Genomic DNA, 17,544 nt, shown 5'->3' with positions numbered 1-17,544 from the left:
GTTTGTCATGCATTAATATGACATGAGACTGCAGTGACAATCAAGCAGCTTGCTCTAATTTGAACATATTTAGGGCTTTTGTGTGGAGTGCACCACACAAATTAAGACAATTGCTGTTTTTATGTGTCAATTTAAATGTTGTTTTCAGGCATCAGTTAATGAAACAAACCCATCATTTTTGTGTGCAAATTGCAGAGTGATTTTCTTGGTTTTCAGATTAATTTTCACTTCCTCTGCTCAAAATTAGGAATTTCCTTTCCAAGGAAAATGCCATTAGTTTTGTTAGATGAAGAGAATATCAGACTTTATGTTGTTTCATCTGCTCATTCAAATAAGAAATACATTGTATCTTCTGTATAAAATAGAGAAAGCAAATCCTGCTGGTGATTTAATCCAGATGAATTAACTCTTGAGATGAGAGTGGTTTTTAAGTTATCTTTTAATATATTTGTGCTGTATCTTATACCAAAATGGAAAGATTCATTATTATTTGGATGCTTTTGCCTTGGGGTTTGGATTGTAACTGGATAACAACCTCAGAGAAGTGGCTTAATCATTCAGCATAGTACTGTTTCTGTGTACATTTGTATAAAAGATATATACAAGAAATGCGTAAAAGTAATAGCAAGTTTATATTCCAGCATCTTAAATAATTTGTACCCTAACCTCCCTACTTAGTTTAGATTCCCCAAGTCTATCAATCTTCTGTCTGTCTGTCAGAATCAGATTATCATGCTGTTATTATTCACTGTGCAGATCACACAGAGAAGCACAATTTCATCTTGAGTGTTCATAAAATCACAGCCTGGCTGTCCATAAATGCTTTCCCCTTGCTGCCTTTTTCTTATTCTCACTATTAGAGTTTAAAAAGCAAGAACTTATGATCAGCAGAATTAGAGCAGGGTTAGTCATGAGACTGACATCTGTCACAGGGCCCACCTTTTGTTTTGGATAGAATGTCTAAAATGCTGTTATGACTTCTGTCCTTGCTAAGAGAATTGTGTACACTGTTAAAAAAAATGCTTCTATTATTGCTAAATGATAACTATCTGGCAAACTCAAGTTTATGTATTTTGTGTGTGTGTGTTTTTTTATAGGCATTAGAAAGTGAGTTTGTTTCCTGCCAGCTTCACCAGTGGATTGATCTGATTTTTGGCTACAAACAGCAAGGGCCAGAGGCTGTTAGGTCCCTGAATGTATTCTACTATTTGACTTACGAAGGAGCTGTTAATTTAAATTCAATAACGGACCCAGTATTGAGAGAGGTAAGTTTGTACTTTGAATATAGGAAAAGAAATCTTTGTTAACCGCTGCAGTGTTGGAAGTATAAAGGCTCCTCGTTGTTCAGGGCTACCAACAAATGTTCAAATCCTTGCGTTCCCTTGTGGTTTGTCTAGAGGCCAGTCAAATGCAAAGTACCTGAACCAGTCATCACGGCATGCAAAATTAAGAGAACGAGCATGCAAGTTGTTCTTCAACTTTGTGCACCTTGATTCATGCAATCTGGATGTGAGTACCAAAGTGAATGTTCAAGGATTGCTTCAGTGGCTGAAGGCAATAATTTTGTTCACTAATACTGGATCTTAATGGCAGAGGACAGTAAGCAGCCTTGATTGGACTTGCACTTTTGAATTAACTAAGCTACAGTTTTAGCACTTATCTTTTAATGAAATCCTGCATATGTACTGCACATCAAACACTGTAGTTTTGTAGATTCCATTATTTGTGTTTGGCTTGCTATCAGATTAATAGTAACTTGTCCTGTATTTTTCATATGCAGAAGTAAACATTTAAACATTGGAAAGATCAGTAGTCTCACTCAGAACCATTCAGAAAAATCTGTTTGCTAAAGTATCCTTTAGGATATTGTGGGCTTAAAGAATCCTCCCTTCTCCCTTTTTTTAAACAGCTGTTTAAAAAAAATAAAGGTGGGGTGGGTGATTAAAACTGATTTTTGATTTGGTTTGCATCCTCTGTTCAGGCAGTACATTGGTATCAAGTATGGCTGCAAGTGTATTAATTATAGAATAAATGTAACTGGTACTTTGTTATGAAATATTCTAGGTCCCTGAAAACAAAGAAATATGAATGCTATGAACAATTTCATTTAAAAGGTGGCTATATGTATACCTACAGGAAATATGTGTGGATTGAATGAAAAGAATGAAGAGATTTCTGTTTACAAATATTAACCTTGAAGTTCACTGTAGAATTCTAGGATAATGGAAGTTTTTGTCATTTATTGCTTATTGAAAGAAGGCCTGAGAAGTAAGCAATGATTGTTTAAATAATCCTATTTTTTTTCTGTACATACTGGCCATCTGACTGTTGGGGCACCATGACAGCCTCTGTAGGGAAATCAGGTAGCAACCTTGAGGGTTGTAGCTGGCTTGTACGTACACTGGAAAGGTTTTTGGGGTGCACTGGGCATGTATGGGCACACAGGGATTGACTTAAGTCGTGAAAGTAATGACTAGGTGCCATCATTACATGGGTTACCGTCAGTCTGCAGACTGAGTCTTGGTCCATTTTGAACTAAAATACAAATGTTGCACATAAATATCCTTAATTGATCTAAGAAATGAGATACTGAAACTCTTGGCTTTTAAGAAAAGATGTCATAATCTGGGTTTGAAACAGTTATTGACCCAACGGTACTTGATGGTACTGTTCACCCTGTTGTGTTGTCATTTCTTCGATAATGTTTGTCCACTGTACACTGACAAGAAAATACTCTTACTTGAAAGAGTATTTATTAGACTCTTGAAGTGCTGGGTTTAAGTGTGAGCTGAAAAATAGACTGGGCATTGTGTGTGATTAATGTCAGTTCAGGCTTTATTCTTAATTTTGGTATTAAAAGATCTTCTATTAAACTCATACTTGAAGTAATACTAGTCAAAATAGCAGCCGGTCACACAGAATTTTTATGTGATTTTAAATTTTTCTAGAACAGTTCTATTATCAGTTTAACTGAGATCTGTTCTACTTGAGTTGTGGCCTGAAAAAAAGTAATTTGAGACCAGGGAAGGTACAAATCTGTCTGGAAGTGTGGATCATCTCAGTTAGAGGGACATTAATTTTGAACATATTAATATGTGTATGTAATATATGTAACATATTAATATATGTTACAAAATATTTTTATTTTGGCATTTTTTTGTTGTACTTCACTACAGTGTTTCTTATTTTTGAGTTCTATACTGCCTGAGCTGAGTGGCATATAAAAACGAAAACAGGAGAGGGAGAATAATAGTGTTGTTCAGTTCATAATAAGGGAGTAGCTTAGCAGAAGAAGAATTTCAAACCACTACTGATGGTGTCAAAACTACAGACTGATGAATGCAGGCAGCAGAATGAATGGTATCTTGTAGCACTTTCATTCTGTGTTACTTGAAGACTGGCCCAATGGAATATTTTTACTTAGTATTTTTAAGTAGGTTATTAGAACAGTAAAAAGATTCCTCTTTAGTTAGGTATCCCTAGCTATTTACTTGTATTTTGTAAAGGGTAGTTTTGTATTATGTAAATGTGTTTGTGTAATTTGAAATGGTACATATGATCAGCTCTGATATGATATTGACAATGCAGAGATTTAATAAGTAACATCACCAATGGTGAGTTATTCTGTTTTTACTTATGAGTAGAGATGAAAGTAATAAAAAATCTGGTTGTGTGTATATCTATGTGCATAATCATTCTATATCTATGTGCTAAATTAATTTATCATGCACCTTTGACAGTCTTACCTTCTTCCTGCTTACTAATCCATCTCCCTGAGGACCTGCACTAACATTCTGTACTGCCGAGCAGCTTCAATCACCATTTATTTTTCTCCTTCAGTCAGCTTGCCAGAAAATATTTCTTGTTTTCTTCACCAAATTCCTGTTTAGAGGCCAAATGAGTTTCTGATCTGGACAATTAATGGTATTTTTAGGCAGGCATGACAACATAGATTTAGTATCTGTTTATTAGGCAACTATTAAACCGGAAATTTTAGTCTGAATTTCTTGGTTTCAAAAAGGATGCTTTTGGCTTTCTCCTCTCAGTAATGCTCAAGGGTTGGATCTTTAAATCTTGATAGTTGTAGCAGAAAATGTATTTTTATTTGCAAATCTAAAACAAGGAGAAGCTTCTGTGTACTGAGAATTCCAAGTTACTAAGGCTTAGGTATCATATGGAAATAATAGCATGTATTCAAACCATGGCAATTTCTCCACATAGATGGTCTATGCTAAGCCTGGACCACAGTAGTAATGAGAAGCCTATGATGCATGTGTTTCTGAAATATCTTCACAGATAAATGTATGGATATTGGTGACCTAACTCATCAGTAGAGGCCACACACAGAATAATAGTGGAAGGAACTAGGGAGTGAAGGAGTTTAGGTTAATGCAGAATTTCCTTAGGTCTCCTAAATGGCTCCAACTGGCACCTTTATTTTTATAGGCAGTCAGGTTATATATATTACACGAAGGAAGCACTCGTCTAGGAAGGAAAACTGCTTGATTAAAACCATATTCCAACTTTCTTTTTTTTTTTTTTTTTAACTGAAAATGTAGAACTTCTACATCCTCTCATACTGCTGTGTACAATTTTTTCCTGCCATTCTTTCTGCCTATGGGAATAAAGGAAGTAAAGTATTTTGAAAGGACCTGACTGGTATAATAGAAAATTTTAAACTAAAATGCAAACCTTGGGCCACATGCTACCTTTTTGGCATATAAACCCTGGGGAGTGCAAAGCTTGCATAATTCAAAGGCAAATCTCAGGGGGAGGGGAGTAGATCAAGAGAAAAGGGTTTGAGTCGGAGCCAGTGGGGGAAGGGAGCTGCAGGAGAAGCAAGGCAAGAGATCCAGTATATCTGCTGGCATATTTGTGCACTGCTCATCCCTGCAGAGACCTTTTCTTCACCCCCTTTTTGTCCTCTAGTCATTTTAGCAGCATTATCAACTCTGATCCTTGTACTTTTGTGTATCTTGCTGAAGGAGGTTATGATTGCAGAGGGAAGTCGCTGTTCAGTTGACAAGCAGTAAATATCACATCTCTTTCTGGTTGAAAACACTGTATTTGCCAGCAGAGCTGTGCTATGTGACTACCTTTTGTTGACTCATTCTTGAACACCTCGTTTTGATCTGTGGAACTCTCGATCACAAGATCTGCTGTGGAAGGGATTTTTTGTTGCCTGTGTGGAAGAGGCAAGGAGTCACACTAGCACAGATAAATGTCATCCAGCTGTTCTGGAGAGAATTCACAGCACCTTCTTATCACAAATTCTGCTCTCTTTTTGCTATAGCTGCCCAAGAATGGGAAAAAAAAAAAAGAAAAAAGAGTAGAATTAGATCTAAGCCATTCAGACCAACTGATTGAGTGATGAAGCGCAATCCATAGTAAATAATTTGTATCTTGAAGTGATTTGTGAGTATTCCATTACTGTCTTGGTCAGAAGAATAAAAATTCCTGTTGTCTCTGGTATGGTGTAACAAAGGATGATTGTGAATCTGGGCTGCACTTGGAGTTCCTAATTAAAAGTTCATTTCTCCACTGATACCCCTGTGTAATTAGCACAAACACAGGATAAGTGTAAGGAAAAGAGATGAAGTTAATAGCAGGAAGGCAAAATGTTACTTGGAGAATACATCGATTTACTACAGGAACCCCTGAACCTCAGGAAGTGAACTGAATTTTGTACCATGCTTATCAAAAAGCACCTAACCGTGTTCTTTAAATTATTTTTAAAATATTATCTGTTATGATCTTTGTAGGCAATAATAAGGAAGACCGATGATTTTAAAATTAGCAATAATAGATTGAAAATATGAGAGTACGTCCCATACAATTAATACCCCAAATACTTTCATTAAGTGTTTTGCTTTTAGCCTTAGATTCAGCTGTTTTATACTTCTTCCTTTGAAGAGAAGTTGCCTTTTTGTTACATGAAGGTAGTCTGTTTAACGTTAGGAAGCACAGCTTTCTCCATTCTATTGGCACCTTTCTTTCTACTCTTGATATTTTATTTCCATATGAACTGAGGAGTTTTAAAAATTGTGAAGAATCAGCTTGGACATGGCATTTGGTATGTTATTTGAATGTGCCACTTCTGATTACATAGAGGAAGTAATTCTTTTCAGTTTGAAGGCATGTGGCATAAATTATTTTATGGATAATAGCTTTTAAATGTTGCCCCAGATTAATATCTTTGGGTAAGTTTTATGCATCTTAGATCTATCTCCTATGAGTCTAATTTTATTTTTAAATATTTATAGATTGAGAGACTTCTGTGCTTTCCAAAAGAAGTTACAAGGATGTTTAGTTTATATGACCCCAGTTTCATGACAGCAGTAGCAGATCTGATAGCTTATCCCAGAGAAAGCATTTTTGGCCTCTCTTTTAGCTGTGTTCATGGTGGGAGTTAATAGCGTATTTCAGCTCTAACTCAGCTGGAGAACTCTTGACAGCAGTGAATCTTTCACAAAGCATAAACACGATTTGTATTTATAGCATAGTTAACATTTACTAAATAGTCAGGAAAATGATCAGTCTGTTTTTAGCAGGTTGGGCAACAGTCTTTGTTGTGACTGTGATGAGTTTTAAAAAAGACAGATAAAGTGATTATAAAATACTGTCACAGAGCAGTAAATTTAGATGTGCTGAATTCAGTAAGTAACAAATTCATGCAGGCAAAATTCAAAGTGCTGTAGAAACAATCTTTGAATCATCTCTGGCCAGAAGTGTGTTGCACAGATGGCATGCTTGACATTGTACAGTGCAGTAACAGTGTGAGAAGCCAAATAAATGTTACAAATTGGTCCAGTTTTAATTGCAAATCTGTATTAAAATATCATTACATGGAACTAAAATTAAGAAGAATGTATTTAAAGGAAGCACACTGATTTCATGGCTAAGGAGAAGTGAACTTGTCAACTGCAACCCAACCCATGTCCCAGTCCCTTCCTGTGGAGGTGCACAGAGCCGAATCGTGTAGTGAAGGTGGAGCCTCCGTCGCTGTTGTGGGTGGGCAGTTCCCACCACCAGCTTGTCTGGGCATTGGGATTCTCACAGGAAAAGATCGAATAATTTCTTCTGGTAAAAGGAACATTAAAATTACAGGAGCACTATTCCTGCCACCGGTTCTTATCATTTACCTATTAATTCTCGCATCTGAGCTCACACTGTGACTTATCTGTGGTGTTGGAGTAAACAGGCAAAATGAGCATAAACAAGAGTCTACTGCAATATCTGGGAGGTGTGGCACTTCTCTGATTCTGTTCAGCCCGGAATTTGACATGATGAATCAGGATGTTATTGCCCTTTGTCTTAAGTATTGACTACAGTACTCAGAAACAGACGTAAAAGTATTCATCTAGGTTTTGGTCCAGAAAAACATTGACCTGAATGTTCTTTTTTCTCCTTCATTACAGAATAGATTTGGATTTTATTTGGTGCTTCTGCTTTTCGATCCAACAAGAGAAAGGGTGATATTTTAGAGGATTAAAAAAATAAGAATTAAACAACTGCTTTGACTGGAAGTAGTAAAGCCTTTTGGAAGGGGGTAGCTCATGTAATTAGTTCTTCAGCTCTGAGTGCTTTTTTTTTCACCCCTGGATTGAAATTCAAAGGATAGAAATTTTCAGTGCAGTCAGTTCCCTCGCCTCTTCTTCCTTGACGTGTCTTGTGGATCTATCAGAGCCATAAAGGCCTTGAGACCCCCTGGACTTTTTACATTTTCATTCGTGCCTGGCTGGTCAGTCTTAGATAGCTGTCATGTTTGTTGGCCAACAATAAATAAGACAGAGCAATCAAAAAGGTAAACAAGGGGTGGAAAAAAATTATGTTCATAATCCCTGAAAATAGCTTTTTTAAAGGAAGTCTTTCTATTTTTTAACTTTAGTAACTTTATCTTTTTCTTCCATATGTGCAAAGGATGAGATATGCTAGTATATAACAGCTACAGTTATCATACAGTAAGTTATTTAGCCTTGAATCAAACATACAAGTGAACAGACTACAAAAAATTCTCTTTTTTTGGTGTGTCATCAGTGTGCTTCAATTATTTGCAGGTCCTTCATGCAGTCCAAAAAAATATTTGTATTGACTTGTACAGTAACTGGGAAACTAAAAGTTGTTTGGAGTATTTTCATTGTATTTGCTCATTGCAAACTAGTGTGTCTAGGTCATCTATGTTCCCACTATGTAGGCAGACGTATTTACTTACCAAACCGTATTATATTATTAGATATATTTGCACAATAGTTGCTTCTTGAGCGAGAAAGCTTGTAGTCATGCTGAAGGTGCTTTTCCATAAGCAATGTCCAAAAATCAAGTCTCAGTTAAATGCTTTATTTTATTAAATGATAACAAAAAGTTCATTCGTAGCAGTAGAAAACTCTGAGATAATATTGTACCCATACCCTGAAAACAGCTAGTTTGATCTTGCAGGTAATAGTTATGACTTAGTTTAAATAAATGTATTTCTTAGCAAAATGAGTTGTTTGTTTCTTTTTCACAATTGCTAGAGGATCTGAAAGGGGATCATGGAAGACAGTTTAAAGACCACTAGATGTTGGATTTTTACATCAGTGCATTAACCTCCTTCAGATTGAAATGTTTTATTTTAAGGAATCTTTTTTATTTAATAAATAGAGTTTGCATCAAGCTGAAGAAATTCTGTGGAATGCTAACAGGTTGGAACAGATTGCTTTTTTTCTTTTTTCTGAAGGAAAACATTTTATATCAGAAAATTTGGAGTCACTGAGTAGTAGGTAGACTGTGTTAAGGTAGCAAGTTTTAAAGATTATGTTTAGCTATTTAGAGGAGTGAATGAGTAATGTCAGAAACTGGTGAAGTTTCAAGGTATTTCACACGGCAATGCCGCTACTTCCTGTGTGATAATTATTGATTTTAAATTAAAGCAGTGAATTGCTCTCTTGAAATATTTAGCTGCCATAGCAAAGGGAGACATGAGACAATTTTGGTTTTGGTACTCAAATAAAATGGAGACTGTTATATTTTTAAAAACTAGCCCCAGAACTGCTTTGGATTTTGCTTGTACTGAATCCAGTTTTATTTGTGTGTCTTTAAATTCTTCTTCACTTTCTTTTCAGACTCTTTACCCTTTTTGTTTAGTCAGTCTCTTTGAAGTACTACCAGACCTGTTTTTCTAGTTCTAGTTTTTTTATCTTCTTCTTTCCAGTAGCCAAAGATTTAGGTGTTTTGAATGAGCACATCAGTGCTCCAGACAGAGATACTGTTTGAAATTATCCATGAACCCGGTGCCTCTGAACATTATTGAGTGACATTTGTTTCTGTTGGTTGTGTCTGCTCTGTCTAACTGGTTTCTTTCAGATTGGCAGCTGGGATTACGCTGCAGTAGACAGACAGCTGCGTGAACTGGAGATTGCAGCAAGGCCATGCTGTGCCTCTGTTTAATACGCCTGGAATGTATATATTCAGATTGGAGCAACTTGCATGGCCCTGAGGGGGGATCTATTTGGATTTGCACAAACTGCGATTGCTTCCTGGTTTACTTTAATGACTGCCATCTAATTGTCATACTGGTTTGTCTGGACAAACAGAGTAATTTTTCTTTATTGTCACAGAACATGTCTTTATGTACTTTAAGAGCTGGGTTACTGTCTTTGTTTTTAAAGATGTGGTGGAAGGTATTCTACACAGTGCTCCCTTCTACACATTTCTGTGATGCAAACAGAAGAAAGTGTTATTCATATATTGAATCTCAAATAGCTTTGAGAAAAGAAAAATCCTGTGTAGGGTAACCTCCCTCCCCCAGGGACCTGTAGTAGTTTGGATTTAATAAATAGCAAGTGGTTAGGCTGGTAACCACCTTCTAAACAGACAACTATGGTATTTTGAGCAGGTAGAAGGAACTGAAATAAGTGAACAAAAACAAAGAAAGAAACAAAAAACCCACAAAATATGTGTTTCTTGGAAGGAAGCTACAAGGAAAGCAGAAAAAAATGACTTTCATTTCTACAGTTTTCTGTTGCTTGCTTGTGTCATGAAGCATACTAGTTTTTGTTACACACAACCCTAAGGCACTGTAGCAGGGGAGGGTTGTGCACTGTTTACTTCATACCAACTTGCTTGTGTACTCCAGTAATGTCCCCCTCTGCAGGCTGGTGACAGTATTTCTGTCCACACTTCAGCTCTGAAACCATAAACCTGTGTTACTTGAGTTGAAGTAGGAACTGCATTAGTGAGCTGCAACAGGCATCTTTTATGCCTCACTTGGTTAACAGAAGGTATATCATGAACATTTTGTAGGCATGTTTAACGATACCTAGACAACTCTACGTAACTCTTGATCTTGCAGTATCTTTTTTTTAGCCTTTCTTCTCTCCTTGCTTCTTTCCCTCCCCTGTCATTTGTTAGGTTTCAAAGCTATCATAGGCTATTTTCTTTAAAACAGCATGTTAAGCGAATAGTGCAATGATAAAACAAAAAACCAAAGTGATTCAATATAAAAGGGTTGATTCGTGAAGTGGAAATGAGAGAAAGATTTTTCTGGTGTGGTGTAAAGAAATTAGGATGCTCATTTTGTTTTTAAAATAGTGGATGCCAGTGTGTGAATTTATGATACTACCATTTGAGTGCTCTATTTTCTCCCTGGGTCAAGTGTAGTGCAATACCCCCAGGGCAGGTGTACTGTCAGCAGACATATACATTGCCTGTTTCAGAAAAGCATTTTACCCATTTTTCACAATCTTGATCTAATGGGAATTATTATGGAACAAGGGTAGATGGTACTATGAAGAGCTTTTCTTCTGTAATCTTTAGCCTACCTTCAGCAATTTTATCTAATTGTTATGAATCATGCTTGTTTTCTGACTAGTGTTATCTAGGCTGTAGTCCATGAGGAATTTAACTAAGAATCTTACTATAGGGCTGTAAGTGACTGTCTGGTCAGAAGAGGTTTTCTGATCACTTGGTATCAGAGCTTGATTTTAATCACCATCCCATGGGGAAACGAGCTAGTCAGTTGAACGCTAAGGCATTCAACTTCACTGTCTGAGGGGAAACTTGTCAAATATTCTGTGTTCTCTGATTCTGTAAAGCAACATTTGGCTGGAAGGAAAGGGAAAGCAAGTAATCATAATTGCATATTGCTCAAGCCAATAGAAGTCACTGAGGAACATGTGTGTAAACCCTTTTGAATATTGAAAAGTGAGGCAGGAGCGGCAGAAAGCCAAAGTAATTATTTTTCGAAGGGCTGTTATTTTCTGGACATAAATACAGGGTAGAAAGATGGAGGATGAACCCAAAACATTTTCTGTCCCTAACACGTACACTGAAAGAATATGTATTACGATGCATGATGTTATTACACCTGGGCTTTCAAAAGTTTGGCAATAAAATCTTACAGATTTGAGAAGTAACTGGCAATGCTTAGGTGTGGATCTGTAAAGGCAACAGTGACTGGAAGTAGCCTCTTTGTAAAGAACAGTAAGGGTGTAGCTTGTCGTATGTTCAGATTGAGGTGTACATTTTTTTTAACGTGGGTATGCTGTGCCATTAGACTCCTCAGACAATTTGGTGCTTTCTGTCTGAGCAGGCATGATGAAAGCAACTCTGAGCTAGACTCTTTAAGGGTCTTTAAATCTACAGTTAAATGGTGTATGTCTTGCCTTTTAACTATATGGGCCTTCATTTCAGGATTTGAGTTCAAAACTGGAGACCGTTTTTTTCTCTGTGACACTCACTGCAGTTCCCCCTCCACCCTCCCTCCCTCATATTTAATTTTATAGTTCTTTCAGACATAAACATGGAAGAAAAGCAATTTTGACTTAGTTTCTGAGTGTTGCTGCAAAGAAAAGTAACAAACATCTGTTTTTACCTTAACTGCATCCATATGTTCAACCTCCCCATCACCCTCCTTCCCAAAAAATTTACAGCCGTATTTGGTGGGTACTGCATACTGTTGAATTAACTTTCTTCACAGCTAGATTAGAGGGTAAGTTCAGAAACTGAAAATATCTGTACTAAGCAATGGCCAAAAGCTACATTACAGCTAAGCCAAATTTTCAAGTTTTTTACTCTTCCACTTGTAGTTTACTTCCCTATCCCTGTTCTCCCCTTCCCATCCCCCAAGAAAAGAGGAGAGGATCCAGGTTACTGTGTTAATCAGATAAATGTTAACTTGTGAAATTTGCTTATGACTTTCATACTTAAAAGTTAATTAACATTCAAAATACCATGCTTATCATACAAGTGTGTGGTCTGAGATGCATGCTGTGTGGATTATTGTAAAGGGCTAATACCTTGTTTCATTTTATTACTTCTTGTTGTAGCATCTGGAACGATTCTGGCCTTACCAAAGATTTGTTTTTGTAGAGGATTAACAGCAAGAAGGCTATTTTACTGAGATATTTGAGAAGCAGCAGAAAAAAAAATAAAAGTTGAATGAGATTATCTTTGAGGCATGCAGCATGCTTTCAGACATAAAGAGTTTGTGGAACTAAAGATACCTTTCAAACAAAGGTTATTCCTCTCTAGTTATATAGCGCCTTAAATAGATGTGAAACTAATTGTGCAAATTTCTCAAATATTTCTACCTACAATAACCTAAATGGTTATATGCTCCAGAGGGTTTCATTTCAGCAGTATGAGAATATGTGTATGTCCTTTACCACTAGAAGAAGCTGGCCCTCTCTTAGTAACATCAACTAATGCTATTAATACATTTTTCGATAAAATTAAGGTAGAGGCTGGGTTATAATTTGTTACAAAGTGAGCTGATGACTTTTTTGACTGATGATCATTTAATTGTATATTCTCAGGTAGATGGTAAGGCTTTTTTTTTTTTCAAATGAGATATTCATTATTGCTGTGAGGAAAGGGTTCCTTCCTAGCTGATTTTCTTTAACAACTTGAACACAAGTCTGGTGGCTCTGTATTTCTCTTTCTATTGTTATGTAAATAGAGATAATGGTGATTGATTTTAGCTTTACCATCTCTTGTTTCTGCTGATAGAGGGAGGTCATCTTTACTCCTGTATGTGATCCTTCTGAGACATCATCGGAACATGCAGTAAACATCAGGATTGACTTTCAGTACAGTATGGGAAAAGGAAGAAATAATTTGGGATTGCTAGTACACTGTCTTGGTTGTAATTAAGAAATGTTGAAGCTAAATAAAGAAATCTTACCTTTTTTTTTTTTTTTTTTTTTGGTAATTAAAAGGAATGCAGAAGGTTTTCATGCTCAAGTTTAGCCTCTATGTCTAGACATAATTGTCAGTGTTGTTGCCTTTACTCAAAAGTTTTTAAAAGTTCTTTCAGCTCTTTGAAGATGTGCAGTAAAGGGGACATACAGATACAATATCTGTGCCTTTATCTACAATTTTGATATTTTATGAAACCTTTTTACCTGTGGTAGGATGTGTTCTGAATGTAGATTTTCCCAGTTCTGTTGGCTAGAAGGCAAAGATTGTGTCAGTGGGCTTTTGTAATCCTGGAAATGTAGGCTCTCATATTTTTTGGAGAGACCAGATAGAACCAAGTAAGTCTAAAAGACTAGTTTATGCTGAAACTGTAAATCCCAAACTCAAGCTAGATCATAAACATGGATGCAGAAAGTGTCTGTTAAAGACTGAAAACAGAGAAATTGTGCTCCTTTAAGGCAGGCTTTGGCAAAATCATCATCCCATTGGTCAGCGGTTTCACCAGTTCTAGCAGAACACTATGTGAAAGCAGGCAGTGACTTTCTGCTTGCAGGTTGAGTAGAGTCTTTTATACTTGTTTTAAATACCCAGAGGGACTCTTTTCTGCACTGAGGGTGGGTGGGAGACAAATAGATGTTTTGCTTTATTCTTTAAATGTTGAATGTGGGCAGTTTGAGAATGGAAGTTTCTGAAGCTTATTATCTCCTCATTTTATCTATTCTGTTTTTAGCTCTATCTAAAATAAATGCATGGGAGTTGCACTTCATATTATTTTATTCACTTTGGATAATATATTGGATAGATATATTTATAGGAAATAAATAGTAGATCCTATAGATTCTGTAGATTTGGCCTAAAGATTTTAAGTATAGGATAATTGACATCCAGGACTGTGTGCATTCTGCTCCTCCTGTGTTCTTCTGGTTCTACCCTCAATGCAATGCAGAATTCCCATTTGCTGGTAAAAATATTCCACTCAATCTGCAAGTAAATGTAGGCAAATCTTTTCGATGTGAATGTTTTGAAACTAACAGCTATTTATGGACAGGGTAGAGCTGCTGACCTGTATGCTGTTGCTTTGTTAATGCCTCATGTCTTAAGGGACCTCAAATTCTATGCCCTTGTGATTTACTTGATATCTCGAGTCACAAAAACCCAAATTTGAATTTTAATGTAGCATGCCTCATCACTAGGAAGGGGACTCTGATGATCTTACTAAGCTTTGGTGTTTCAGAAATCTGATATTGCAGTTCTTCAAAAAGTATTCATTGAATCGCAGCATTTGTATGTCAGATTTCAGCTGCCTTTTTTGGTAAACTTACTTATTTACCCGTTCTTTGAAGATTAAGGTGCTTCCCAGAGTGGGCAGGAGTGATAGAATCTGCTCATGGAGTAATTCCAACTCCTGCTCTGGTGAGTTCAGATGTTTCAAAAGCCCTGCCAAATGTAATAATGTCAAGTGTTTTGGGTGGCATGCTTCCTATCACAGGATGATTATTTCTGATGATCTTATGGCCTTGGGTGCATTCTATTTTTGGTTTTGTTATTTCTGTAACAGGAGATTGTTGTATGTCCAAGTGATAGTCTTTATTATTATTATTCTCTAAAAATAGTTGTTTGTAAGAGTAAGATCAGTGTACATGTTATTCCACTGTCTCAAAAATTTTAATGACTGGCTAAAATAGAACAGGAAATATAAGTGTAAGGAGCCTCAAGGTACATTGAGTGAGGAAAAAGAAGAATTTCTGAGAGAAAAACATGATTGGCTAGTCGTTTTGTGGTTTAGCATTTGAGTGTTCCATTTAAAACACTCTTTGAAGGGCCTGATTTTCAGAACTTCTTTTGAAAGTAGGATTTACTAATGCCTCACCTTAGGTACTAAGCAGCTCTAGACACTTGAACATGTAGGGCTCGATGCACCGTGCACAGAGAAACTAATGTATCTGTTAGTCCACAGCAAATGCAAAGTAATTTTGCTTAGTTTAGCTGACAATGAAAGGGATTTAATTTAAGCTGAATGAGTTAAGATTTTTTGTAGTATTATCATATTTCTGTGGATAGTACAGGGCTGACAAGAAGTAACTTACTGAATTTTGGCTGCTTGTTTTTGAGTTGGTGCACCAATAGTTGACAACTTGGAAAGCTAGTTGGATGTGCCTAGGGAAGAGGCGTAACTTCACACAATTCAGATTAATTATTTTTACAAAATTGCTAAGCATGAGATGGTATTTTCATGTGTATCCTGTGAGCTAAGCACTAAAGCTGAAGATACAGAGAAACTTTTTTAAAAAATGGTTGCATTATATTTTCACATTCCCCATTAGCTGCATTTAATGCTAGTCTTGCTGTTGGTAGTTTAATGCATTCTAAAGTCATCTGCTCTTTTTGAATAAAAATAAGAAAAAAGCTCAATGTAGTGGTTATTGCTGTGAAACTAAGCACACTGAAGTTTAAATAGAAAGTAGAAAGTAGAACACTCTTAATACCTGTAGAACCTTTTAAAAAATTAACTTTTGTTTCTGACTTATGATATAAACAGGATAAGCCAGTGTTAGAAAGAAAAAACGGAGCCAATAAAGTGGGTTTCTGATTATAATAGCTGGTTTCTGTTTAACATCATTGAGCGGGATGAGGTTTTGCAGAGTTTCTCATGGAAACAGCATCCACAGTACTAAAATGATTACCTCATTCTTAGTACTAGTGCCAAGCACTTAGCCCCACAGTGAACACACGGGGTTGATTTTCAACATGAAACAAGCCAGAAGTGTGGAATGACATTTTCAGGTGACAGTTATGGTTCTATTGCCTGTAATTAGCACCTCTTAACATGCAAACCTGCCTGTGCCTTTTTCAGGCTGTTGAAGCTCAAATACGAAGTTTTGGACAGACCCCTTCCCAACTGCTCATAGAACCACATCCTCCAAGAAGTTCTGCCATGCAGGTGGTAAGTACCGTGTTAACTCTTCGTGACCTGCAGATTTATTCGCTTCCTTTGCTATCTTAAAGTTACAGAACCAGCCGCTTTGCTTTTCTCTGGTCATGGAACTGTGTTGTTAAAACCAGCAGATGAGTTATGTTTCTATAGGACTGAGCTGGGTATGCAGTGCTTAACTATTATTTTATTTATTGCTGAAAGGATTGTATTGATTTCTAGTACAGACCGTTTTTGTCAGTGTAAGCTAAGAACACTTCATCAGTTGATTTTGTTAATACCATACCTGTACAGGTGAGAGGCAGTCATCATGGAGACAATTTAGTTAATCTTTGGCAGATTCCCCAAGAAGCATGGATTTAGGAGGTGGAACTTCCTTGTCTTTTCCCTCGGGCATAGGTTTTCCCCTAAAACCAGGATTACTAGGAATTCATGAGCTGAAACTTAACATAGCAAAGAATGTGACTAAATGTGTTTTGCAGTAAAGCTAGGGTGATAAAATCCAGGCAGTGAGCATTAACATGCTTTCCCTTTTACCTCTACTTGTGTCTAATATAATTTTATTATACAAACTATTATTTTATTACTGATTACTTTCCATATCATGTTGTGTGCAGTCCTTGGGTCTAACATATCATTTGTGTTGTCATAGATCCAGAACTAAGTATGTTAAGTGATACTCTGACAAGAGGAGCAAATGGTCTGCTAATTCACGAGTTTTTCAAAAGGTTACATTGGCTTATTGCTGAAATTGACATTTTATACTGAAAAAAGACATTTTCTTCATGTATATTCTGTAAGATATATGTCCTACTCAGGCCAACTAAGGTTATTAGATTAAAACATTACCTGAAGTGCAAAAGGTTTTAGAAAAATTACACAAAAATCCAAGATGTGTCCAAAGTAGCTTACAAACTTTGTGACAGAGGAGTCTAAGAAATGTAAACTATGTAAACTTACTTGTCAAATCGAGCTACTAGCCTTTCTCAAATATCATGTCATGTGTCGTACACAAGACTTGCTCCACTGACTGTCCCCTCATCCCCACCACCCTTTCTGCAGCAAGTCCATATTACACTTCGACAGCTGTGCTGTAGCCGTGCTCCTGCCCTGGGATCCCATGTTCTGGATGGACAGAGCCGACTGTGCTCATTTGTGATCTGCTGGCCCCTCGCACCTCCCACGCAGTGTCCCAGGGCTGCAGATCACTGCAGTGATGTGCATGTGCAACCCACAGAGCTGCCTCTTTCGGGGATGTTGGGGAGCCCAAGTGCCCTCATCATACGGCCAGACGCCATACGTGTGTGTCCCTCTGTCGTGGTGCCATGCACTAGGTATTTGCCCTAATTTAGAGGGATTTGTTTCAGGAAGAGGAGGAACTTGAGAAGTTGAGTGTTGACATGTTTGTCAGACCCATTGTTATATAAATAGCATTG

At 36.8% G+C, this 17,544-nt stretch overlaps 1 protein-coding gene across 1 annotated transcript in view; it reads left to right on the top strand.

Annotated features, from left to right (window-relative positions):
- LRBA (LPS responsive beige-like anchor protein) overlaps positions 1-17,544 on the top strand; it is a gene marked incomplete at both ends in the record, with an annotated part of 409,769 nt that overhangs the window by 350,410 nt on the left and 41,815 nt on the right. Inside the window, 2 exons of the mRNA XM_080343895.1 lie at positions 1,098-1,265; positions 16,031-16,120. Coding sequence (XP_080200021.1) covers positions 1,098-1,265; positions 16,031-16,120 — 258 coding nt within the window. The remainder of the gene's footprint in view (positions 1-1,097; positions 1,266-16,030; positions 16,121-17,544) is intronic.

This window comes from Nesoenas mayeri, assembly GCF_963082525.1.
Source record: "Nesoenas mayeri genome assembly, chromosome: 4".
Lineage (NCBI taxonomy): Eukaryota > Metazoa > Chordata > Aves > Columbiformes > Columbidae > Nesoenas > Nesoenas mayeri.
This window is presented reverse-complemented; position numbering and strand designations above follow the sequence as displayed.